At 47.7% G+C, this 26,350-nt stretch overlaps 1 protein-coding gene across 1 annotated transcript in view; it reads left to right on the forward strand.

Moving 5' to 3' along the window:
- CTCF (CCCTC-binding factor) overlaps positions 1-26,350 on the forward strand; it is a 512,861-nt gene that overhangs the window by 373,709 nt on the left and 112,802 nt on the right. Inside the window, exon 10 of the mRNA XM_078670971.1 lies at positions 8,577-8,727. Within this exon, the coding sequence (XP_078527097.1) occupies positions 8,577-8,727 (151 nt within the window). The remainder of the gene's footprint in view (positions 1-8,576; positions 8,728-26,350) is intronic.

Consider the following 26,350-nt stretch of genomic DNA (forward strand, 5'->3'; position numbering starts at 1 on the left):
TACAAGATGCCCGTTTCCTTTTTAAACAGCATACCAAGTTCCATAACACTATTCGTATTTCAATTTAATTGCGTGCCGAGGCGCGCTCATCTCTTACGGTGAGAAACAGCATCAATTGTTCAAAATCTGTTCAGGTTTATCCTCCTTCCTAACTTCCCTCCGGTGGTTAATCACGTGTATCTGTGCCTAGCTGAACTACAAACTGTTTATGCAACAAACTCCATCTCCCAAAATGCATTGTAACCCTTCCCTCAAGAACCAGTGCTTACATCATACCCAAATTATTCATGTGATAAACTAACATAGACCGTATTTCTAATCCTAAATGAACACAATCAAATACCCAACATCTGCATCTATATTTGTCCACTTTATTTTGTTATAAGAAAACCATTATAATCAAGAATGCAAGCAGACACGAATGCCTGGCTCACACCCCAACCAGTCTCCCTCCTTCAAAGCTTCAGTGAATGCCACAAAGTCCCACTTAGAACCTGTTAAGGTCCAAGCCTTCCCAGGGGCAGTCGTCAATTCAGTAGTGGGAGTTTCATTACCCAGCCATCAGGGAATGCGGTGTTCCCTACAACTGCCACCTCTTTTTCAGACACTCGTTCACATTTCAATTTGCACTGTTATGAGTCTTCTGGGAATGATGGTCTCATGCATTGATATAGTGCCCCATGCCAGGCTTCATAGGCGCCTACTTTAGGAGTGGCTCTCCAGCCAATTGTCACAAGTGTATGGTCACATGAAAGGTCAAGTGTTGGTAATGGCAAGCACATATCACTTTCTGCATTGGTGGTACAACAATTTGTTGCCAGACAGGGCAGGTCCTTTGCTGTCTCTATTCTGGAAGTGCCCATCACCACAGACGCATCCTTAGCTGGCTGCGGGCACACTCTAACAACATGGTCAAAGGTCTTTGGCCACCTCATCAGTGGGGTTTCCACATCAACCACTTGGAGCTCTTAGCCATTCAACCAGCACTGTGGGCGTTTCTCCTCCAAATCAAAGGCAAAATAGTCTTGGTGCATACAGACAGCCTAACTGCCATGTTCTGCCTGTGGAAACTGGGGCACTCACTTGCCTCTTCTGTCGGCCGAACCCAACAAATCTGGCCAACCATCAGAGTTTATCTCCTGGCAGGATACTTACCGGGAGTGGACAACGACTTTGCAGAGCTGCTCAAGACACAGCAACATGTCCACGAGTGGAAATTCCACGCACAAGTCCTATCCCATAGTTACTTGGGTGGGGCACCCCAGGCATAGATCTGTTTGCCACAGCGAAAAATGCAAAATGCCAAAACTTCACCCCAAGTTTTCCACACCCCAATCCATAGTGAATGCACAGTAGATCAACTGGTCAAGGATTTTTGCCTATGCTTTTCCTCCTCTCCCACTGATTCCAAATGTGGTCAGAAAGTTGAGATAAACACCCCTTACCCCATCCTGGTGGCTCTGACATGGGCCAAACAACCATTGTTCTCCACCCTACTCTATGTCCGTTGACCTGCACAAGAAGCTTCCCAACAGGCCAGACCTTCGTACTCCAGATCAGGGCAGAGTCAGACACCCAGCTCAACCTAGAAATTTGTCTACTGAAGTCAGAGTTTGATTGCCACTGGAATGCGTGGATCCTGAGAGAAGCTTGTAAACCACCTGCTACACTGCTAACTGGAAACCTTTTATGTGTTACTGTACCCTAAATAACTAACTCAATCACCTCTGAGGTGCAGGATATCATTTTTTACCTTCTACATCTTCAAAAGTCCTGCTTGGTTTATACCTCAATCACCATACACCTAACAGCTATTGCGGCATCCACGCAGAATAGAAAACACAGCCTCTCTTCATAATCCCTGTGATCAAAGGTATCTGAAAGAAACTCGTTAGTTATAGATTCCTTACCTTAGAATTACCCCCGGCATCAGACTGGATCCGGAAAGTTTTTTAGTCAGCAGTACCTCTGCGCGTCGGAAGGTGGCGCCTGTCGGCTCTGCGTCCGTCATGGTCGCCGAGATGACGTTGCATGCGTACGTCAGTTCTTTCTTTTTCCGCACCAGCCAGCGTAGACTCTGAGAAAGCGGTACCTTCCAGTCATTTTTTTGACTGAACTTTTTGAGCGACTTTTGTCAACTTCTTTTTTGAGTCACCAGTTCAGACCCATTCTTGATCTAAGGAAGGCCAACAAGTGGATTCGGAGAGAGAGATTCTGGATGCTAGCATTACACCAGAACTACCTCTGCTACATCGAAATCGACTTGCAAGATGCATACTTTAACATTTCCATCATAGGGAAGCATCACAAGTTCTTGAGGTTTGCAGTGGGGAACAACCCCTACCAATACTGCATACTTAAATTCAGCCTGAAATCTGCACTCAGGACCTTCTCCAAGTGCATGGCGGTGGTAGCTGCCCATCTGAGGAAACACAAGGTGTTAGTCTACCCCTATCTAGACGATTGGCTAATGAAGGCATCCACATATCAGGAGGATCAGCTACACTTCCAGTGGACCTCCGACCTTCTTCGATTGGGTCTTCATGTCAACCAAACAAAGTCTACCTAGACGCCTGTACAGTGCCTACAATATCTGGTAGCATCCATTGATACTCATAGGGCAAACGTGTCCCCTTTGGAGGAGAGGCGCTTATCGATCCTTCGGAAGGCTCAGGATCTCATGACAATGCCTCACCCAACTGTGAAGGAAGGTCTCCTCCCTCTCTTCTGGGCTCGATGGCATCTTGCATATGCCTCACCCCAAGTACACGTCTCCACATGAGACCCCTGCAGGAAAGTCTGGAAGACCAATGGTACCAGTGCACAGGAGATTGGTAAGACCGGATTCAACTGTCTCAACACGCCCTCTGGTCCATCACATGGTGGTGTTTGCTCACCAATCTCCTACGAGGGATTCCTTTTCACAAGTAGATACATGTTCAAACCTTAGTCAAGGATGCCTCTCTCCTGGGATGGGGAACCCATACAGCTCATTTTCAAATTCAGGGCAAATGGTCACACAAGGAATCCACTTACCACATCAATCTGATAGAGCTATGATCAGTTCAAATGACTCTGAAATCTTTTCAGCCATCATTCCGTGCCATCTCCTTGTTTATCCAGACGGACAATACAACAACAATGTTCTACCTCGACAAACAAGGAGGCTCTAGATCCAGATCATTATCTCAGGAATCCCAAACGACCTGGAAGTGGCATTTTAGACAGAAACCTGACCATAACAGCAACTCACCTCCCAGGTGTTCAAAATGCTCAGGCCGACTCTCTCAGCAGGCTCCAGCAGGAAAATCACGAGTGGGTCTTAAACGACGACGTGGTCCAAGATATTTTTGGAAAATGGGGTACTATGGAGGTCGATTTGTTCGCCACTGCAAATGCCAAAGCTTCGCGTCTAGTTTCTACTAACTGGGAACCCTGGGGAATATCCTATGGATCAACTGGTCAGTCAGATTTCTCTACACTTTCCTCCAGTTCGCCTGGTCCTGGCAGTCCTCATCAAGCTCTCACAGTCACGGGCCAAAATGATACTCAGCCCCGGAGTGGCCACGTCCGTGATGGTTCACAGGCCTCATTCACCGGTCTATCCGTCCACATCTCAAGCTTCCATGCAAATCAGACCTACTCACGAAATTCGGAGGACAGATGGTGTATCCCCACCTCTCCTCTTCGAATTTGGCAGCATGGCTCCTGAGCTAGTGCAGTATGGACATTTTATACTTACCTGAACTGCTTGGACATTCTTAAGGATGCTAAGCGGCCATCCACACGTTCCACTTATGCTCATAAATGGAAGAGATTCTGTATTTGGTGCTCATCGAAGAATGGGGATCCTACCTCTTGCCAGGAAGGTGTCAGCATTTCATACTTGCTTCATAAAGCACAATCTGGCCTTCAATTTTCTTCCATTAAGCTTCACTTGGCAGCTCTCACTGCCAACAGGAAATGCCCTTCACAAACCTCCTTTTTCAGAACTTCTGTCATCAAAGATTTCTTGGAGGGCTTGAAGAACGTCCCCCCTTTAAAAGTCCTTCTCCTCCTTGGGAGCTTAATGTGGTCCTCTCTTGGCTTATGCAAGAGCCCATTGAACCCAGACATAGAGCTTCTCTTCAACATCTGTCTTGGAAGACCGCTTTCCTTGTAGCTATCACCTCAGCCCGCAGTATTAGTGAGATCCAAGCACTTTGCTGTCAAGAGCCATATGGTAATGGTGTCATCACCACATATGCGGAAACCCATCAAGTATTCCACCAGAGTCAGTCCGGCTTCAGGTCACGATCAGCTCTTGTTGAGACTTCAAGAATGTGGTTGTGGGGGCATGGTACTCCGGTGGTTCGCCTTGTTTCTGGATAACCGCCAACAAACGGTCCGGTCTCCCCCTTTTGCAGCGCCCATTCCTTCCTTAAAGGAGGGGGTTCCGCAGGGCTCAATCCTTGGTCCCACACTTTTAAACTTTTATATGACCCCTTTGGCGCATCTGGCAGAAGCCCACGGAGCCACAATTGTATTGTATGCCGACGATACACAATTGCTATTCACCTATGATAAGAAGTCTAACTTCAAAGGAGAAGCAATAAACGCCTGCCTCGTTGAGAGGTGTTTTCATGTTTCCAATCACGCCAATTTAAGTGTAACCCAGCTAAATCGGAAATAATCCTCTTTAGTCTTCCATTAGATAACGTGTGGCGGAATTGGTAGCCACAGGACATGTCTCCCCCATCGCCTCGGTTAAGTCTGTCAAAAATCTGGGAGTCAGGATTGAGGATAACTTGTCCATGAACTCTCAGGTTCAAGCTGTAGTGGGCTCTTGTTTTGGAATGCTTAAAATGCGTAAGCAGTTCTTGCCCCTTCTGTCGGTAGCACACAGCAAAACTGAGGTCCAGGCGCTAGTTTTATCCAGACTGGACTACGTCAATAGTCTTTATTTGGGAATCCCTGAATACTTGTTGACACGCCTACAGGTGGTCCATAATGCTGCGGCTAGGGCAATACTTATGCTCGGGCCCAGAACACGAATGTCTACCCATCTGCAAGCCATGCACTGGCTGCCGATCCATAAGAGGATAATATTTAAGACCTTGGCCTAACCTTTACATCTCTCCATTGGATGGGGGCCCGTACCTTAGGAAGAGAGTGAAATTCTATTACTCACGTCGTGCTCTGGGATCTGCTGCACTTCAGTTAGCTTGCATTCCCAAATCTTTCCATACTCAAATTGGTGGTCGCTCCTTTCAGGTTCAAGCAGCACAGCTTTGGAATAAGTTTCCTTTGGAACTCAGACAGATGCAGGATCTTCTTCCTTTTAGGAAGCTATTGAAAACCTGGCTATTTCAATTATAGTGTAAATCAGCTAGCCTAGAGCCCACTATTAGCCCTTTTCCTGAAGGTTTAGCCCGGACACTCTTTCGAGTAGCCGTGCGCTTTATAAGTCCCTAATAACATAACATACACGGTTTTTCATGCTTCTAAAGTGGTTATGAGGACTCATCCAGAATTCCTCCTTTAGGTGGTTTCGGATTTTTATGTAAACCAAACTATTTCCTGACCTACTTTTTTTTCCAACATCCATCTACTCCAGGTCAGAGATTTCTTCATTCCCTGAATGTTAGAAGGCTTTTAAAATTCTATCTGTATAAAACTAAGGATCTACGGAGATCTGACCAGTTATTTGTAAATTGTGGCTCTCTCCAGACAGGTCTTTCGACTTCCAAGCAGTCCATCTCCAGGTGGATTGTTTCCTGTATATTACTTGGTTACCAAAAAGCTAACAAATCCCTTTCCAGTAATCCTAAAGCTCACTCTACCAGAGGGAAAGCAGCTACTGCGGCCTTGCTTCGTAAAATACCCATTGCTAAGATTTGCAAGGCCCCTACCTGAAAGTCCGTTCATACCTTCGCTAAACACTACTGCCTGGACTCTGATGCCAAAGCAGATGCAAAAGAAGGGCAGGCTTCCCTTCGGAATCTATTTTCTTAAATTTACAACAACTTATCTGTCTCTTTCACTGTGTTTGGTAGGGGTGGGCTTGCTAATCTATTCAAGTGCTTATGACCATACATGGAAATACCCTACAAGAGGAGGAACAGTTTCTTACCTGTAACTCCAGTTCTCTTGTAGGGGTATTTCCATGATTAGTCATAAGCAACCCGCCCTCCTCCCCGGTGGAATACACAGACGGATCCATAACATGGAATATGCATTCACTTCTCATCGCCTTAAAAAAGAACTGAAGTAACTGCCACTGGCTGTGCATGATGGAATACTGGTGATCTCTGGATTCTTAAAGGCACAGCTTCTAATGTGTTGATGTATAATGGCAGCCTATGGGCTTTCTGTCCTCTCCTTTTCATCTATCATGAAAAAAAGGGTTTTGTGAAGCAGTTTTCCGTGGGTCAAACACCACAAAAATGGCACAAAATGTGGCTCTCTTTTTTCACTACAAGATGAAGATACAGGCATTTTAGCCTATTTTTTTAAGCTGCATTATTGTTTTTTAGGTCGAGCTGGCGTTGGAGCGCGAAGCGCTCCCGCCAGCAAGTTCTATAGTCGCCGTGTTCACTGGCAAGGGAGTCTAGAGCTGTGCACGAGCCGCTACTGGCCTGTGCACGAGCCGACTCAGCTCTGTGGACGCGCACGTGTCCGGAAGACGTGCTGCGCCCGAGCCGCCTCCCGCTTGTTCTTTCAGCAAATATTGTCGGAGCCGTAGGGCAAAGTTACCGAACAGCACAACAGGTAGGCTTTTTACATTTATGAAGACAGTATGATAGGCCTCGTACACACACCTCCCCTTCCAGTGCCATACTAAATCAATCTAGCAGTGTACCCTAGGTATTGTTGGGTACAGAGTATTTGAGATCTTGCTGTTGGCTATGGGCTATTAACGATGAAAGTATTCTCAAGCTTTGTCTGCGCAATTACATATTTTGTGATGATCATCGTGATTTCCTGTTTGGGTTTTTCGGATCCAAGAGAGGTGTTAACAGTCGATAAAGTTGATGTTTATAAAACTGTAATAAAGCGTCCTGTCTCTTTTTTGTGTTAAGCTTTTTTTTGTTTTCTACACGTAGTATATATATATATCTATATATATATATATATATATATATATATATATATATATATATATATATATATATATATATATATATATATATATATATATATAGTCCAGGGCAGACAACCAAAGGAAGAAAATAATTTCGCGAAAGGCGTGTATTGTATTGTAGCTGAATGTATATAGTGCTTCTTACCTCTGAGGAAGTGCACTAGAAGAGGGGTAAGCACACTTACAGAGTGCAGTTTCAGAGTGCAGTTTCAGAGTGCAGTTTCAGAGTGCAGCGTGCAGATTCAAGATTCAGAGTGTGAGTGCAGCGTGCAGATTCAAGATTCAGAGTGTGAGTGCAGCGTGCAGATTCAAGATTCAGAGTGCAGAGTGTGAGTGCAGCGTGCAGATTCAAGATTCAGAGTGCAGATGCAGAGTGCCGATGCATAGTGCAGTTAAAATGTTGCTAGGCTAGGGCTTTAAAGACACCCCAAACGTGGAAAAGACTGCTGTTTTTCTTTGGTTTTGTCCAATCTTGTCCAGACGGTCACGCCTAGTATTTTTTTGCAGCTATCTTTTCTCCTAAAACATTAATATGCAGGATTGCTGAGGGGTCTCCCCTGTCAGTCCTCGTGGTTGTTTTTTGTGAAGCCCCTGCAAGAAATGGCCATAAAACAATTGGCTGTTTCAGTTGTCTAGAAACACCACAGATTCTGCTTGACCTGGGCGTGCTCCATGACTTGCAAGTGTAACTTCACAGACAACTACATAAAAAAAAAGCATTTGCAATGCAATAGGTCTCGCATTTGCGAGAGTTTAACCTATTGGCATTGTAAATGACAATGCCTTTTATTTATGTTTTAAAAACCAACACATAAATAAAAGACATTGCCATTTACAATGCCAATAGCTCAAACTCTAACAACTGCGAGACCTATTGCATTGTAAATGCTTGTTATCTCTTAAGTGTCTTTGCAGGCCTTCTTGAAGAAAGGCGAAAACATTTCCACTTAAGAAGATGTCTCTAAAGAAGTGCTCTGGGGTCCCAGCACGTGGGCGGGACTGTTCAAGTGCTTATGACTTATCATGGAAATACCCCTAGAAAAGAACTGGAGTTACAGGTAAGAAAATGTTCCTTGTGCCTAGGCGACTCGTTCAGCAGTAGTTGAAATAGTTTCCAAATCGTGTTTACTGATTTTTTACATTGAGGTAAAATGTGTCTGTGTGTTAGCCATTTTCTTATTGTCTTAATGTGTGTCTGTGGGATACAGGAATCGACCGTGGACCAGCTTTCATATCTATGCACGTGTATGTTAGTGTGTTTGCCTGCCTTGTTTGTGCTTCACTTTATCATTGTGCTACAGTGCTAATTTGACCATTCTTCATTTATATTGCTATTAAGAGACACATATCACTTGTTCTTTAGCATGGTTTTTCCAACCTAGTGTTTTATACAATAATTTCAGTGGAAGTAGAGTACTTAGTTTGTTTTATTTTGTTTTCCTATATTGATCAGAACACAATGGCCAGGCATTCTGATCACTGCACTGGACCAGATGGGACAGATGGAGAAAATGGGGGCGAAGAACCAGAGCCAATGCCCAAGAAAGGAAAGCGAGGACGGAAGAGAAAGATGCGATCAAAAAAAGAGAATTCCTCTGACAGTGGTAAGATGATTGTTTAGCAAAGCTACACTCATGCACGTTTTGAAAACCATTTATAAAATCACTTTATTGTTGAAATACAATCTCGATCCCTTGGTTTTAGTTTCACTATAGAAATTATATTACTGAATATTTCTAATGCCCATTGTTGACCAATTACTTGGCCTTTTGGGACTGTTTGCAGACATCGCTTGGTGGTTGTACTGAATCTAGAGGACTTAATCACTGGAGGATATTTCGAGGATATTTCTGAACAGATTAATGCAGATGATCAAGTCACTTCTCTTCGGGGACATTTCATCTAATAAAGATTCTATCTAGCCGCAGTTTCTCTGCCTTAGAATTTTCCCAGGTGTCGGACTTGATCCGGAAATGTTTGTTGCAGTCCCCCTTGCATGCCTGTAGATTGCATTGTTCATCTCTGCTTGGCTTTGTTGGCGTTGTCCATGCCCGAAGTGAAGTGCGCAGTGTGTAAATAAATGCCACCCCGCGTGCTGACCTCAGTTCTTGACTTCTTTGTCTGCACCAGAAGCATGGAGCCAAGCTGAGGAGGAATGACTAGTGTGCATGTGAGGTCCAAAAGGATCTCTGAATATGAAAAGATAATTCGCAGAACAGCCAGGGTGGGGTGGTTAGTAAGGAATTTGTTGCTAGATAGTCTCTACCAGATAAAGCTTTACTGAAGGTAAGTAACTTGTTCATCTGATAGACTTCTAGCCACTGATTCTTTACCTTACAGTGGATACCAAAGCAATCACTCCCCGTAAGTGAGTCTGCGAACACTTATAAGCTCAAAAGTCCCGGAGGACCGAACAGGCAAAATACCCATCTCAAAAGACCTGACTGTCGAGGCAATAGTGTTTAGCAGACGTACACAATAATGCCCACGTAGCTGCCTACCTTGTCCAGGAGTGGGACTCCTCTAGCAAATGCAATGGTTGCAGCTGTAGCGCTGGTAGAGTGAGCTTGTAAGCCCTCAGGCGGCTGTTTCTTGGCCATTGCATAGCAGATCTTAATGCAGAGGATAATCCATTTAGAGATGGTTCCCTTCTGAATTGTTTCACTTTCTTTATTCCTGCAAATCCAACAAAGATTTGAATCCCCACCTGTAATTCTTTGGTGCTATCAATATGGAACCCTACCGCTCTTTTTGGATCCAGGCTGTGGAGCCTGTCCTCTTCTTTTGAAGGATGAGGGAGTGATGTTTTGCTCAATGTGAAAAGGTGTGACCACCTATGGCAAGAAAGGTGCCCTCGTTCGAAGAACCAGCTTGTCGGGTAAGAATGGAGCAGTTCCCAAACCCTCCTGGCAGATGTTACCGCCTCACAGAAGACTGATTTCAGAGTTAGGAGCCTTAGAAGGTAGCTGTGCATATGCCTCCTTTAACTGTGACCAAAGCAAAGACTTACCAGGCAAGGGAGAGAGCAAACAGAAGGACTTCAGACAAGGGTCCAGACAGAGCAACAATCATCCACTCCACTCTAACCCAGTTCCCTCTAATCCCCTCTACCTTGATCCAATTCCCCCTCATCTACTCCACTGAACTCTTAATACACTCTGCTCTAATATACTCTGATCCAGCCCGCTGTTATCCAGCCCGCTCTGATCCACACCACTCATCACCACTCATCTCCACTCTGCTCTTATCCACACCCCTCATCTCCACGCCCTGATCCACCCCAATACAGTCCACTCCATGCCACTCTGCGCCATGGTGCACAACATGTCTAAAACACACTGCAAAGCCAGTAGTTTTTTCCAAGGGGAAACTCGTCAGTAGTCATAAGCACTGAATAGTCCCACCCATGTGCGGGACCCTGGAGCATATAAATAAATACATGTATATAAATGTATGTTTAAAGAATTAAAATTACGAAGTACCCTCAAACATATATATATATTTCCCAGCAAACACTCCTTTTCTACTGAGTCGTAAACCGACACCTGCTTTGATTGTTTCAAGCACTTTATATAACTCTGAGATATTTAAACAGGTAGCTCACTGCCCCAATGCCTTTCTGCTCCACTGAGCCTTGATCACGGGTATGTCTCTCTGCTTTTAAAATGACCACATGGTTTGATGACTCTGCTCATATTACTATTCAGAGTGTTCAATAAAGTGAAAAATTTCATTACAGAAAGCAGCTTGATTACATTTTTTAAGTCCAATGTCCATGCCTGCTATCTTTCCTTTGATATTAGTACATTATTTGCGCCATATTTAGTTTGCCGACCTGTTAATTTCCGCTTGTACATATCAGGATTCACGTTATCCACACACCCAGCCAGCAAGTCGAAATCTTCCTTCTTGTCAGTTTTCACAACGATTTCCAGTAGGCTTATCCTGTCATTACTCGGCAAAAACGGGCGGGTCAGCTCCTTTACTTTAATCCAACACACTTGCTCTGTGAACAAGAGCCTCAGACCGCTAGCAGGGCGAGTCAGTGTTATGAGCGCAGGGCAGGTCAGTGTTACGAGCACAGGGCCTCTCGTAGATACATCCCAACAAACACTCCTTTTCTCCTGAGAAGTAGTACACCAACACCTGCTGTGATGTTTTCAAGCATTTTATATATCTCTGAGACATGCAAACAGAAACGTGTTTCTGCTCCACCGAGCCTTTATCACGGCAAGTCCCTCTGCTTTTAAAATGACCAAGTGGTTGGACGCTGGCCACATTATTAAAGACTCTCTCTAAAGAACTTCGTTCCGAAGTTCCATCTTCAGATCCGAAACAAAAAGAGCTGGAAATAAATCCAGATACTGGGCATGTTGCCAAATTACATCTAAAGAGGAAAATGGGCCTTCAAGAGGATGTCCACATACCTCTGAAAAAGAAAAATGTGAGCACTAACCCTTCCCCACCTTACATTCCATCTCCTCTACTCATTGATCCAAAATTGTTCGTTTCACCTACAAACTCACCACCATCACCTGACCCACAGTATGAGGGGGATGGGGACCATGATCAGGGTAGTCCAGCAGACCCTGACCCATGGGAACATTATGATAATGACAACAACACTGATAATGACCCGGATCTATATCCGTCTAAACCCTCTCCACCTGATGATTACATAGGATACAATGAGCTACTTAACAGGGCTGCTCATTATCACGGGGTGGAATTATATAAAGAAAACTTAGAAGAGGATTTTCTATTTGAAACCCCTAGTACCACTCAAAGAACCACTCCTACATTACCGATGTTAAGGGGAGTGCTTAAACATGCTGACGAGATTTTTAAACATCTTGGAAGGGCAAGAATAATCACACCTAGAGAAGATAGAAAAGAGAAACCTGCACCTACTGACCCTGTCTACATCAAATGTCAGGTGCCTTTAGACTCTCTTGTAGTTTCTAATGCATACAAAAGAACTAACTCGCAGACCACAATTAAAGCCCCTCCTCCTGATAAGAAGTCCAAGTTAATTGATGCTTTAGGCAAAAGAGTGGCGTCGCAGGCAGCCAATCACTGGCACATTGCTAATACTCAAGCCTTATTAGCTCGTTACAATAGAGCCCACTATGACGAGTTAGAGTAGCTGATGCAATTTTTACCTGGTGAGCACAAATCTAAGGCTTATGATCTTATTCAAGAGGGCAAGCTCATTACTAATACCTCTATTAGATGCGCTTTAGACGTAGCAGACACAGCGGCCCGGGCCTACTACTCGGACATGCTTGGTTGAGAGTTTCAGGTTTCAAACCTGAGGTGCAAGCCTCCATTCTTAACCAACCATTCGATAAGGAACACCTCTTTGGTCCAGCAGTTAACACCTCTCTGTAAAAGATGAAAAAAGACACTGGGGTCGCTAAGTTCATGGGATTTTTGGGATCACCTTCAGGTAGGGGTTCCTTTCATCGCTCCTATTATAGGGCAGGCTCAAAGAGTATATCAACCGAAAATCCCTCCTCCTCTCACAAGGGCAATAGTCAATCGCCCTCCTCAAGAGGCTATTTCAGAGGTGGATTTAGAGGAAACAATGGAAAGGGAAGAGGTAAAGGCAACTCAACATGCACTTCCCCTTTAAATACCAAACAGTGACTTTTTCTCGCTACCCCCAGACCATTCCACTCCTGTCGGGGGACGTCTTACTGAATTTCTCCCAGTCTGGAATACCAACACATCAGACAAATGGGTATTACAAATTATCCTATCTGGTTATTGCCTGGAGCTTACCTACAACCCTCCAAACATTCCAGCAAAAGCACCCAAACTGTCTCTAGAACACTTTTACCTTTTAAAACAAGAGGTTCAATCTCTTCTGGAGAAAAGGGCAATAGAGCCAGTCACATTAAAATATCAATGGAAAGGCGTCTATTTCCTTTACTTCTTGATTCCCAAGAAGGACGTGTCACTCAAACCCATTTTGGATGTCAAGGACTTAAACCTCTACATTCCTTCCGACCACTTCCATATGGTCACTTTACAACAAGTGTTTCCACTGCTGCAACAGGGCGACTTTATGTCCACTCTGAACTTAAAGGACGCATACTTCCACATCCCAATCCATCCCGCTCATCGCAAATACCTAAGGTTTGTGGTAGCGGGTCATCACTACCAGTTCAGAGTGCTTCCTTTCGGAGTCACCACTGCTCCCAGAATGTTTACCAAATGTTTGGCAATAGTCGCAGCTCATCTTAAGAGAGAAAAAATACATGTTTTCCCGTATCTGGACACCTGGCTCATCAAAGCCATCTCCCACCAAAAACGTCTCCAGCACACACAGATTACGCTAGAACTGTTACACAGTCTGGGCTTCACAGTCAATCTGACGAAATCACATTGACAGCCCTCCATGTCTCAGACATACTTGGGGGACTCTGTAGATACTCAAACAGCTCTAGCATTTCCAACTGTGACCAGAATACACAATGTTCGAGGTATGTGGGCTGCTAAATTCATATCTATGCATAGATCGCCGCCTAGTGTTGGGTCCGGATGATTGCACATTGTTGTCCTGGAAGAGTCTTCGAAGTATCACGAGATAGGTGGCTCCTCCCCTGGACTACAGTGCGCATGGGCATCGACTCCATCCCCAGATTGTTTTTTTCCGCCATTGGGTTCGGATGTGGTTTCGACGTCTCCGTGTCGGAACCGATAAACTTTGATCTTAAGGCCAAAAGGCCTTCGTTACCTGCGTCGGTATTGTTTGCGTACGGTCTCGAGCGTCGTCCGACTCTCTGAGCCGGAAATCTACGGAGTCAAGTAACTCCTCGGACATCGAGGCCCTCTCGTCGCAGCAAGACCCCGACGAACTTAACATGGAGCGGAGCCCGTTCAAGTTCTGCCCCGTCTGTGGATCCAAATATCCACACATCGATGTGCATCCGGTCTGTAATAAATGCCTGTCACCGGACCACAACGAAGAAAACTGCATGGCCTGCTCTAAGTTCAGGTCCAAGAAGACGCTCAAGCATCGGCGCGCGGCGCGCCTGGAGGCCCAGCGAGCGACACCGGCACCCGACAACATATTCGACGACCCCGCGGAAGAAGGCGATAGCCATCATCTCCAGATTTCGCCACCGTCGACGGAGGTCCAGGCCGATCCAGAGGAATACGTCGAAGGACAGGCCCAAGACCTTGAATACGTCGAGGCGGTAGGGGACGACGAAGAAGTTTATGGGGCCGCGGAAGATAGCTCAGAGGAAGAGCTATGCCCCGAAGTCTACAGTATTCAGGCTCAGGTCACGGGATCGCCACTCGGCCTTACCCACGACCCTGCACCGCTATCCCAGGCCCCGCCTTCTGGCCCGGCCACGGACACTCAAGCGGAGCCGCCATTGCCCGTATCGAAACCGAAACCTTCGGATTCTACGGCACCCAAGATAGCCGACGTCCAGCCGAAATCGAAACCTACGGATTCGACAACACCTAAAATGGCCGACGTCCTACAAAAAATATCGAAGCCTGCTCCTTCATCGACTCCGTCGCCCTTCGGCCCACAAAAGTCGAAGAAGGCTGTCGAGTCGACAGCGCCGCAGAAGGTGCACAAGGAACCCTCCTCCAAGAAGGCCGTCCATCAGGCGTCGACCACGGTTGCTCCGGCGCAGACATCTAAAACTGTTGACACGCCTTCGGACGCTCCTACGGCGCCGTCAAGTAAACGCCCAGTCGACCCAAAGTCGACTAAAAGCCACGACCCGAAGGCCGCTGGCACAACACATCGGCACAAGGATGCCGGATCTGCAGCAACGGCGTCGGCGCCAAAGCCTTCAACGGAGCCGCGACACATTGCAGCCGAAGATTCGTCGACGCAAATACCGTCGACACCAAGGGACTCCGACGCCACCGAACATCGGCCGTCGGTTACGAAACCCTCTACCTCCTTCATAAAGCAGGTCACCGACTCCCTGAAACGTATTCGGGAGAAGACTTTGTCGTCCACGGCTTCCACGCCATCGGCTCCAAAATCGGTGGACACACCTCCGAAGTCCTCGAGCAAGCTTCTTTACACTCTGCCACCGAAGGTGGCCCCAAAGGCATTTGCAACAACATCGGTGCCAAAACCGTCGGATCCGTCGACGCAAAAGAGCCGCTCAGATCACTATCAAGCCTCAGAAGACCAATCTGAGCATTGCATCGATGCCAAAACAGGGAAATTGACCCTTTATAAGAGGAAAATCACTTCCCAACCACTGGAATCCTATGTTATTCCACTGAAGAAGAAGAGGCCAGCACAGGACATTCCTTCCCTTATTGAGCCTATTCTGCCACCACCGAGAAGGAGTCCATCACCTTCCCCCAACCAATCAGGAGGAGAGGATGATGAACAAGAGGACCAATACAATTTCCCAGTTGACAATGACCCTGATGTTCAGCAGGACTCGTATGACGACACTGGGGACCAAGGTGGACATCAGGTGGTACAAGATCCACAGGGTTTTGGGGCACGTACATCTCCAACAGAGGATTCTGCAGCATTTAATGCTTTAATCGAACGGGCAGCAGCAAATCATAATGTGGACATGCATGCTGACCCGGTGGAGGAAGACTTTTTGTTTGACACTTTCTCTGTCTCAGAAAGAACAGTTAAAATACTTCCTATGCTTAAAGGTGTCCTTAAACATGCCCCAGAGATCTTTAAGGAACCTACCAGGGCGAGAGTGGTGAACCCACGTATCGAGAAAAAATACAGGCCAGCACCTGGAGATCCTGCATATATTCGAGGACAGTTGCCTCTAGACTCGTTGGTGGTCGCCAATGCCCGCAAGAGGGCAAACTCCCAAACCACGGGTGAAGCTCCTCCCCCAGACAAGGAGTCGAAAGTGCTTGAGGCATCCGGCAAGAGGGTGGCGGCGCAGGCTGCCAATGTATGGCGTATTGCAAACACACAGGCACTATTGGCACGATACGATAGGGCGCATTACGACACCCTAGAACAGCTCCTTCAACACCTACCTGATGAGTTTAAGGAAGCGGCCGAAATGCTCCTACAAGAGGGAAAGCTTATCTCAAACGCTGCAATAAAGTGTGCACTTGATGTGGCAGATACAGCGGCTAGGGGGATTAACACTAGCGTCATGTTGAGGCGACAAGCTTGGCTTCGCATATCTGGATTTAAGCCTGACATCCAGACTACAATCCTCAACCAGCCCGTCAATCCTGACAGACTGTTTGGTCCAGATGTAGACACCACCCTTGAAAAAATTAAAAAGGACAACGAGACTGCTAAGTCCATGGGGCGCTTCAGTCACAACAGTTCAGGGGAAGCACTTTTCGTCGCTCAGGAGCGCGTGGTGTTACCAGAGGACACTTGGGTCAGCAATCACAATACACGAAGGGTGGTGCACAATCCTCGTACCCCAAGCAGGGTAGAGGGGGTTACAGAGGTAAGTGCCAAGGGCAGAGGCAGAGGGAACAACAACTCCCGTTCCTCTGCCGCCAATAAACAGTGACTCTCTGTCACTGCCCCCCGACCATCCAACACCTGTCGGGGGGAGACTCCAGCAGTTACTGCCAGTCTGGACGTCCATCACCACAGACAGGTGGGTGAGAACTTATCCAGTACGGTTATTGTTTGGAGTGAACATCCACTCCCCCCAACATTCCCCCAAGACACCGTCCTATGTCGGCAGAGCACTTGCACTTATTGCAGCAGGAAGTCTTGGTGATGCTGCAAAAAGGCGCAATCGAGCTCGTACCAGTGGCAGAGGAAGGCGCAGGAGTCTATTCCCTGTACTTCCTCATCCCAAAAAAGGACGGATCCCTCAGACCTATTCTGGATCTGCGCCCCCTCAACATGTACATACTGTCAGAACACTTCCACATGCTGACACTACAACAAATTCTTCCCCTGCTAAATCAAGGGGACTTCCTAGCAACCTTGGACCTCAAGGATGCTTACTTCCACATCCCACTCCACCCATCCCACAGGAAATACCTCAGGTTCACCATTCTAAACAGGCACTATCAATTCAAAGTTCTACCCTTCGGGGTGACTACTGCCCCCAGAGTGTTTACAAAGTGTCTGGCGACAGTGGCGGCGCACCTCAGAAGACAAAACATACATGTCTACCCGTACCTGGACGACTGGCTTGTTCAAGCCAAGTCGGAACAACAGTGCGCCGCGGACATGTCCCACACTATTCACCTCCTTCACAGTCTGGGGTTCTCCCTAAACTACCCAAAGTCACACCTTCAACCAGCCCATGTACGGCAGTATCTGGGCGCGACAATAAACAACGTGACTGCTATGGCTCAGCCAAGCCCGGTCAGGATCGACAACGTTCAGTCGCTGATCCAAAGGTTCAGACCGCAACACTCCCTCCCAGCGAGAGTGTTCATGCAGTTGATAGGCATGATGGCCTCCTGCATCTTCATAGTCCCGCACGCGAGGTTGCACATGCGCCCGCTCCAAGAGTGCTTGGCAAATCAGTGGACACAGGCTCGGGGACAACTGACAGACCTACTGTTGGTGACCGGTCGGGCATACAACTCTCTGCATTGGTGGAATCCACACAACCTTTGCAAGGGACGACCGTTCCAAGAGCCAGTGCCACAGATTATCCTGACGACGGACGCATCTCTCCAAGGGTGGGGAGCTCATGTGCTCCACTACACTGTGCAGGGACTGTGGTCCACCCAGCAACAGAAGTTGCACATCAACTACCTGGAATTGATGGCAATCTTCATGGCGATGAAATCCTTCAAAGTACATTTGTGCAACAAGGTCGTGTTGATCCGGACGGACAACATGACTGCCATGTACTACATACAAAAGCAGGGAGGTACTCACTCACCACAGCTGTCTCACCTGGCTCAGAGCATGTGGAAGTGGGCCATTCAGAGGAACATTTTCCTCATGGCGGAACACCTCCCAGGCAAGGACAATCAGATGGCGGATCTGCTCAGCAGGTACAGCCATCAAATGCACGAGTGGGAGATACATCCATCAGTACTCCACCCGTACTTCCAGCAGTGGGGTCATCCGGAGATAGACCTGTTTGCCACAAGGGAAAACGCAAAATACCAAAGCTTTGCCGCCAGGTTCCCTCACCCAGAATCGCTGGGGAATGCGATATGGATGAACTGGTCAGGCAAATTTGCGTACGCTTTTCCCCCAGCGCCTCTTATTCTGCTGGTGGCAAGAAAGCTAAAGCAACACTCGATGACTCTCATCCTGGTTGCTCCAACATGGGCACGCCAACCATGGTACACCACGTTTCTAGAACTTTCCGTGGTGCCGCATCAAAGACTGCATCTCACATCCAGGCTCTTGACGCAGAACCATGGCGACATTCAGCATCCAGATCCGCAACAGCTCAATCTGGCGATCTGGCTCCTGAAGTCTTAGAATTTGGCTACCTCAACCTGCCTCCTGAATGCATGGACATCATCCGGGAGGCAAGAAAGCCCACTACCAGAGCTTGCTATGCTGCAAAATGGAAGTGGTTTGTCATTTACTGTGCGGACAACAATATCAACCCGCTCAATGCATCCATTCCTAACATCATCTGCTATTTGTTACATCTTTACAAATGCAATCGAGCGTACGCTTCTATTCGGATACATTTATCCGCCATAGCGGCTTATCTACAGAATAGGCAGCATCTCTCTGTTTTCAGGGTGCCTGCCATTAAAGCCTTCCTAGAGGGACTGAAGCGAGTCATTCCTCCAAGAACACCACCAGCTCCGGTGTGGAACCTCAATGTGGTCCTCACTAGGCTGATGGGCCCGCCTTTCGAGCCACTGCACTCCTGCGACATTCAGTTCCTAACGTGGAAAGTGGCTTTTCTCATTGCTATCACGTCCCTCAGACGTGTTAGTGAGCTGCAAGCGCTCACAATCCAAGAGCCATTCATCCAAATACATTCTAACAGGGTGGTGCTCCGCACTAACCCCAAATTCCTTCCTAAGGTGGTGTCACAGTTTCATATCAACCAGACTATTGACCTGCCTGCATTTTTCCAAAACCCACAAACGGTAGCAGAAAGAATGCTTCATACATTAGACGTTGGAAGGGCGCTAATGTACTACATTGACAGAACACAACCCTTTAGAAAGACACAACAACTTTTTGTTGCCTTCTCAGCACAGCACAAAGGCAACCCCATTTCCAAAGCAGGAATAGCCAGATGGATTGTTAAATGCATTCAAATCTGTTATCAAAAGGCTAAACGCACTTTAACAATACCCCCAAGGGCGCACTCCAAACGCAAATTGGCGGCCTCTATGGCTTTCCTGGGGAACATTCCCTTGGAACACATTTGTAGAGCAGCCACATGGTCTACACCACACACATTTACCAAGCATTACTGTGTATATGTGCATTCCAAGCAGCAAGCAGCTGTAGGACAGGCTGTTCTCAAGACACTCTTTCAGACTTCTGCAGCTGGCACGGGCAACCGCCCTTAATGGAGGGACTGCTATGTATTCTATGCATAGATATGAATTTAGCAGCCCACATGCCTCGAACTGAATATGCTACTTACCAGTATGCATCTGTTCTTGGCATGTAGGGCTGCTAACATTCATATCGCCCCCCCTCCTCCCCGGTGCCCGTAGCGGCTGCAGACACACTCTTACATTCATCATTAGCATGGACATGCTTTACACTATTTCACTCCATCTCTGCCACAATGGCTAAAAACAATCTGGGGATGGAGTCGATGCCCATGCGCACTGTAGTCCAGGGGAGGAGCCACCTATCTCGTGATACTTCGAAGACTCTTCCAGGACAACAATGTGCAATCATCCGGACCCAACACTAGGCGGCGATCTATGCATAGATATGAATGTTAGCAGCCCTACATGCCAAGAACAGATGCATACTGGTAAGTAGCATATTCAATTCAAACCCTTGTCTCCCAATTCCAAGCCAACCAACCGCTTCCTGCAAGAGTGCTCATGCAATTGCTAGGAATGATGGCAACCTACATTACAATATGCCCACATACAAGACTTCAAATGCGTCCCCTTCAGGAATGTTTAGCTAGTTAGTGGAATCAGTCACAGGGTCAACTGAAAGATCTGGTGTTGGTGGACGGCCGCACCCATTGCTCTCTGCAGTGGTGGAATCCACAGAACTTGTCCAAAGGGCGGCCATTCAGCAACCCAATTCCACATACGATCTTAATGGCAGACGCGTCGCTAACAGGTTGGGGAGCACATCTCCAGACTCTAACCATCCAAGGAGTCTGGAGCAGAAGCAGCTGCATATCAATCGCCTAGAATTGCTTGCAATTTTCCTGGCACTGAAAGCTTTTCAGACCCACCTCAAGTGCAAAGCTGTCTTGATTCTTACAGACAACATGACAGCATTGTACTAAGTACCAAAACAGGGAGGGACACACTCTCCATCTGTCACATCTTGCACAGACTATTTGGAGGTGGGCCATTCCTCAAAAGATCTATCTCGTGGCAGAACACCTATCAGGAAAAAGCAATCAAATAGACCTGCACAGCTGGCAAAAGCAATAGATCCATAAGTGGGAACTTCATCCTCAAGTTCTCCTTCGGTGGGGGGGTTCCGGAAATAGAATTGTTTGCGACTCACCTCAACGCAAAATGCCCAAACTTCGCTGCCAGGTATCCACATCCACAATCCAAAGGCAATGCCCTAGGGATGAATTGGTCAGGGAGGTTTGCTTATGCTTTTCCGCCTCTCCCACTGCTTCCATTAGTGGTTAGGAGGCTCAGTCAAGCATCCCTGACTCTGATTGCTTCTAAATGGGCTTGGCAGCCGTGGTTCACAACCCTGCTAGAACTGTCGGTGGTACCACATCAAAGGCTGGACCTCACACCCAATCTCCTCATGCACAGGCATGGAGACCGTAGGCATCCAAAGCCAAAGGAGCTCAATCTTGCGGTCTGTCTCCTGAAATCATAGTTTGGTTATCTAAACCTCCCACAAGACTGTATGAACATCATTAAAGAGGCTAGAAGACCTACCACTAGGGCCTGCTATGCAGCCAAATGGAAACAATTTGTAATATACTGCAATAACAACCATATTAACCCACTTGATGATTCAGTAGAAAGCATCATATGTTACTTACTCTATTTACAATGCTCAAATTTAGCGTATACATCTATATGGTTACCTCTAGCTGCCATTGCTGCATATCTGCAGAACAGACCGCATTTCTCTCTTTTCGGAGTCCCCGTAATTAAAGCATTCATGGAAGAACTAAAATGAGTGATTCCACCAAGACTTGCACCCGCGTGGAACCTAAATGAACAAGTTACTTACCTTCGGTAACGCTTTTTCTGGTAGATACAATATCTGCCTGTGGATTCCTCACCTTGTGAATATCCCCTTGCGTCAGCAACATTCGGAAAAAAAATTTGTAGCTTCGCGCCGATGTGGATCCGGACGTCACAGAGGCACGGCATCGCTCGCGACTCCGCTGACGTCACCGACGCTTATAGTAGGCCCACGCCGGCGTGATGACATCAGTTCCGCCCTTTTTTCCGTGCCTTCGAGGCACACGGACGGACCAATGACAGTAGATATATGCACAGTTAACGCAGTACAAATATCAAGGTAACACACACACAGTGTGAAGCAAATGCAACAAAACATTTGAAATAAACAAATACATAATAGAAACTCTGGCATAGAAGAGTGGACAACGGGGAGGCGGGTGGGTCAGTGAGGAATCCACAGGCAGATATTGTATCTACCAGAAAAAGCGTTACCAAAGGTAAGTAACTTGTTCTTCTGATAGATACATCTGCCGTGTGGATTCCTCACCTTGTGAATAGAGTCCCACAGCAGTCCCCACTCCCAGAGGAGGGTGTCCACTCTTCTAGACCAGGAAATCCTGGAGGACAGAGCGTGCAAAGTGACCGTCCCTCCTCACTTCGGAATCCAAGCAGTAATGCTTCGCGAATGTGTGGAGGGAAGACCAAGTTGCCGCTCTACAAATATCCTCTACAGGCACACCTCTAGCTAATGCAGAGGTCGAAGACTTAGCTCTAGTAGAATGAGCCCTTATACCCTCTGGTGGTTCCTTACCGGCCAAAGAGTAGCAGATCTTAATACAGAGGACGATCCATCTTGACAAAATCCTCTTATGGACTGCTCTTCCTCTCTTGCAGCCAGCAAAGCCAACGAAGAGCTGGTCGTCCAATCGACAGTCTTTAGTTCTGTCCAGGTAAAAAGACACCGCCCTCTTGGGGTCCAGACGGTGTAATCTCTCCTCCTCCTTGGAAGGGTGTGGGGGTGGATAAAAGGTAGGCAGGGTAATAGATGGACCAAGGTGGAAAGGAGTCACCACTTTAGGCAGAAAAGCAGCCCTGGTCCTAAGAACCATTCGATCAGCATGAATGGTCAAGAAAGGGGGCTTGTGACTAAGAGCTTGAAGCTCACTTACCCTCCTTGCCGAGGTTATAGCAATGAGGAAGACTGTTTTGAGAGTCAGAAGCCTCATAGGACATTTGTGAAGAGGCTCAAAGGGAGCACCCATCAAAAAGGTCAATACAAGATTTAAGTCCCACTGAGGCACAATAAAAGGAGTAGGAGGGAACTTATTTGTGAGGCCCCTCAAAAACCTCAAAACTACAGGAGATTTAAAAAGAGAGGGCTGGTCAGGCAAACAGATAAAAACCGACAGCGCTGAAAGATATCCCTTCACCGTGGCAACAGCAAGCCCCTGCTGTGCCAGAGAAAGGGCAAACTGGAGAACATCAGATAAATGGGCCCTCAAAGGGTCTATAGACTTCTCCCTGCACCAAGTAACACATTTTGACCACCTATAAGAATAGATGGACTTAGTGGAGTCACGCCTGGCTGACAAAATGACATCCACTACATTAGGCGGGAGAGAAAAAGAACTCAGGTTGCCCCGTTCAATCTCCAAGCATGAAGGTGTAAGGTCTGGAGGTGGGGGTGTAGAACCTGCCCCTCCATCTGGGAGAGGAGATCTGCCCTGTGAGGGAGACGGAGCGGCGGGTGAGAGGAGAGGTGGAGAAAGTCTGAGTACCACACCCTTCTTGGCCAATCTGGTGCGATCAATATAACTTGGGCCCGGTCTTGGCGAATTTTCATCAGAACCCGAGGAATCAAAGTTATGGGAGGAAACGCGTAAAGGAGTTGCGAGTTCCAACTCAACTGAAACGCGTCCCCCAAGGCTCCTTGCATCGGATACTAGAGACTGCAGAATGACAGGCAGTGAGCATTCTCGCGAGTGGCAAACAGGTCCACCCGAGGAGTCCCCCACATCAGAAAGATGTCGCGAACCACCTCCGGGTGAAGCCTCCACTCGTGATCGGCAGAGAACTGCCAACTGAGACTGTCTGCACGAACGTTCTGAACCCCGGCCAGATGATTTGCCATCAGACATATCTGATGGTCCTGAACCCAGGACCAGAGGCGCAGAGCCTCTCTGCAGAGACACTGCGACCCCACTCCTCCCTGCTTGTTGATGTACCACATCGCGGTCGTGTTGTCCGTCAGGACCTGCACTGACACACCGTGAAGGGAAGGGAAGGGAAGGGAGGAAGGCCTTGAGTGCCAGACGTATCGCCCGCAACTCTAGAAGGTTGATGTGAAGCAACCTTTCCTCTGGAGACCAAAGACCCTTGACCTCCAGGTCTCCCAGATGAGCACCCCACCCGAGAGTGGATGCATCCGTTATCACTGTGGCCACCGATGGAGGAAGTTGAAAAGGCTTTCCTTGTGACAGATTGCCTTCCACGCTCCACCAAGACAGATCCGCTGCAGCTTCTCTGGAGATCCTCACTGACTCCCTGAGATCTCCGTTGTGCTGATACCACTGCCTGCGGAGGCACCACTGGAGTGCCCTCATGTGCCAGCGTGCATGACTGACCAACAGAATGCAAGAAGCCATCAGACCGAGCAGGCGAAGAACCTTCAGGACTGGAACGACCGCTCCATTGTAGAACAAAGGAATCATTTCCTGTATGTAGCGAATCCTTTGAGGAGGAGGGAATGCACGACACACAGTAGTGTCCAGTACCGCACCTATGAACAGGTTGCGCTGGGAGGGCACCAGGTGAGACATGGGTACATTTATCGAAAAACCCAACCTGTGCAACAACTGAGTTGTCTCCTGCAAATGATGGAGCACCTTCTCCGGCGACACCGCTTTGATCAGCCAGTCGTCCAGATACGGGAATACAGGTATCCCTGACCTCCTGAGATGAGCTGCCACCACTGCCATCACCTTGGTGAAGACTCGAGGCGCAGTAGTAAGGCCAAACGGAAGGAACGCAAACTGGTAGTGTTGCGACCTAACCGTAAAACGGAGATACTTTCTGTGCGACTTCAAGATGGGAATATGAAAATACGCATCCTGCAAATCGATTGACACCATCCAGTCTTCTTCCAGCAGCGCTTGAAGAACCTGTGCAAGAGTGAGCATCTTGAACTTTTCCTGTTTCAGGTAAAGGTTCAAGATCCTGAGATCCAGAATTGGCCGAAGTCTGCCATCCTATTTGGGGATCAGGAAATACCGGGTGTAGCACCCCTGACCCCTCTCCTGCTCCGGAACCACCTCTATCGCACCTTTTCGAAACAGTGCCAGGACTTCTTCCTGCAAGAGAAGCAGATGGTCCTCCGAACAATAACCCTGGCAAGGAGGGTAATTTGGGGGAAACTCCTGAAAAGGAAGAGCATAGCCATTCTCCACAAGATTGAGAACCCAAAGATCCGATGTAATCAATTCCCAATCTTGTAGAAAATGGGTAAGCCGACCCCCCACTGGGACCACATGATCCGGAATGGCGGATCTAGGGCTGCTTTGCTGCGTTGGCAGGGGGCTGGGAAGGGGAAGAAGAGGAGGAGGAGGAGGAAGCTTGACGGCCTCTAGGACGGGCTCTTTGCCTGCCCCTGTACGACTTGTACAGCGTATCTTGCTGTTGCTGTGGCTGCTGCTGAGATGGTCTGTAGGAACGAAAGGAAGATCTGCCAAATCCTCTGAAACGCCTTCCAGTAGTACCCCTGGACTGAAGGCCCAAAGATTTCGCAGTGGCCCTACTGTCTTTAAAACGTTCGAAGGCAGCATCAGCCTTCTTGCCAAACAATCCTGGACCATCCAAAGGCAAGTCCATCATAACAGACTGAACATCTGTAGAGAACTCCGATGTTTTAAGCCATGCGGCCCTCCTAGTGGCCACGGAAGAGCCCATGACCCTCGCTACCGAATCAGCAGTGTCCAGTCCACTCTGAATCACCTGCCTCGCAGCCGCCTGAGTGTCCGATATCACCTCCTGAAAATCCTTTCTATCCTCCTCAGGGATTTTCGGAACCAACTGTTTGACAGAATCCATTAAGGCATGGACATACCGTCCCATCAGACAAGTTGCGTTGGTTGACTTTAACGCCATACTGGCTGAGGAGAAGACCTTCTTGGCAGCCTGATCCTGCTTTCTGGACTCTTTATCCCCAGGAACCTGCGGAAAAGCACCAGCAGACCTCTTCGAGCAGGCAGCCTGCACAACTAAACTCTCAGGCAGGGGGTGTGTTGACAAAAATTCAGGGTCACCAGGTGCAACCCTGTACCTCCTCGCCACTGTCCTAGAAACTGCAGGAGCAGACAAAGGCTTCTTCCAAACCTCATAGATGGGTACAGCTAACGCATCATTAAAGGGCAACATTGGCTCAATGATAGAGGAGGGTGAATGAAGAACTTCAGTCAGAAGATTTGGCTTATAATCAGCAGCGGGCAGAGTAATGTTCAACAAATTTGACGCATTTTTGATAAGTGTGATAAGGTACCACATCCTTTGAAGGCACATTCGACCCTCTGAAGCCAAATCCCACTCGGGGGACAGTTCAAGCCCACTGACCTCATTCAGGTCCTCAAAAGGATCTTCAGAATCCTGTAACTCTCCTTCCTCCATATCTGCATATCGATATTGTTCTTCCTCCAGAAGTCTCTGGGCTTCTCTCCGTGACCTTTCCTTCACGATAGAAGTCGAAGGATCCGGAATCGACTTCGCCGGGGCCGGCGTCGAACCCGAAGTCGGATGAGGTCGTTTCAAACGAGGTCGAACAGATTCCTGCTTCGGAGTCGTAGGCACCGGCGTCGACGGAACCGGAGTCGGCGTCGTACGCTTCGGCGTCGACGACACAGGCGGTGTCGGAAAATGCCAATGCGGTGGTAGAGCCGGCATAAAAGGCATGAAGGGCGCAGGAGCATAAGCTTGGGGAAC

Source organism: Lissotriton helveticus, chromosome 12 (genome assembly GCF_964261635.1).
Source record: "Lissotriton helveticus chromosome 12, aLisHel1.1, whole genome shotgun sequence".
In the NCBI taxonomy this organism is placed as follows: Eukaryota; Metazoa; Chordata; class Amphibia; order Caudata; family Salamandridae; genus Lissotriton; species Lissotriton helveticus.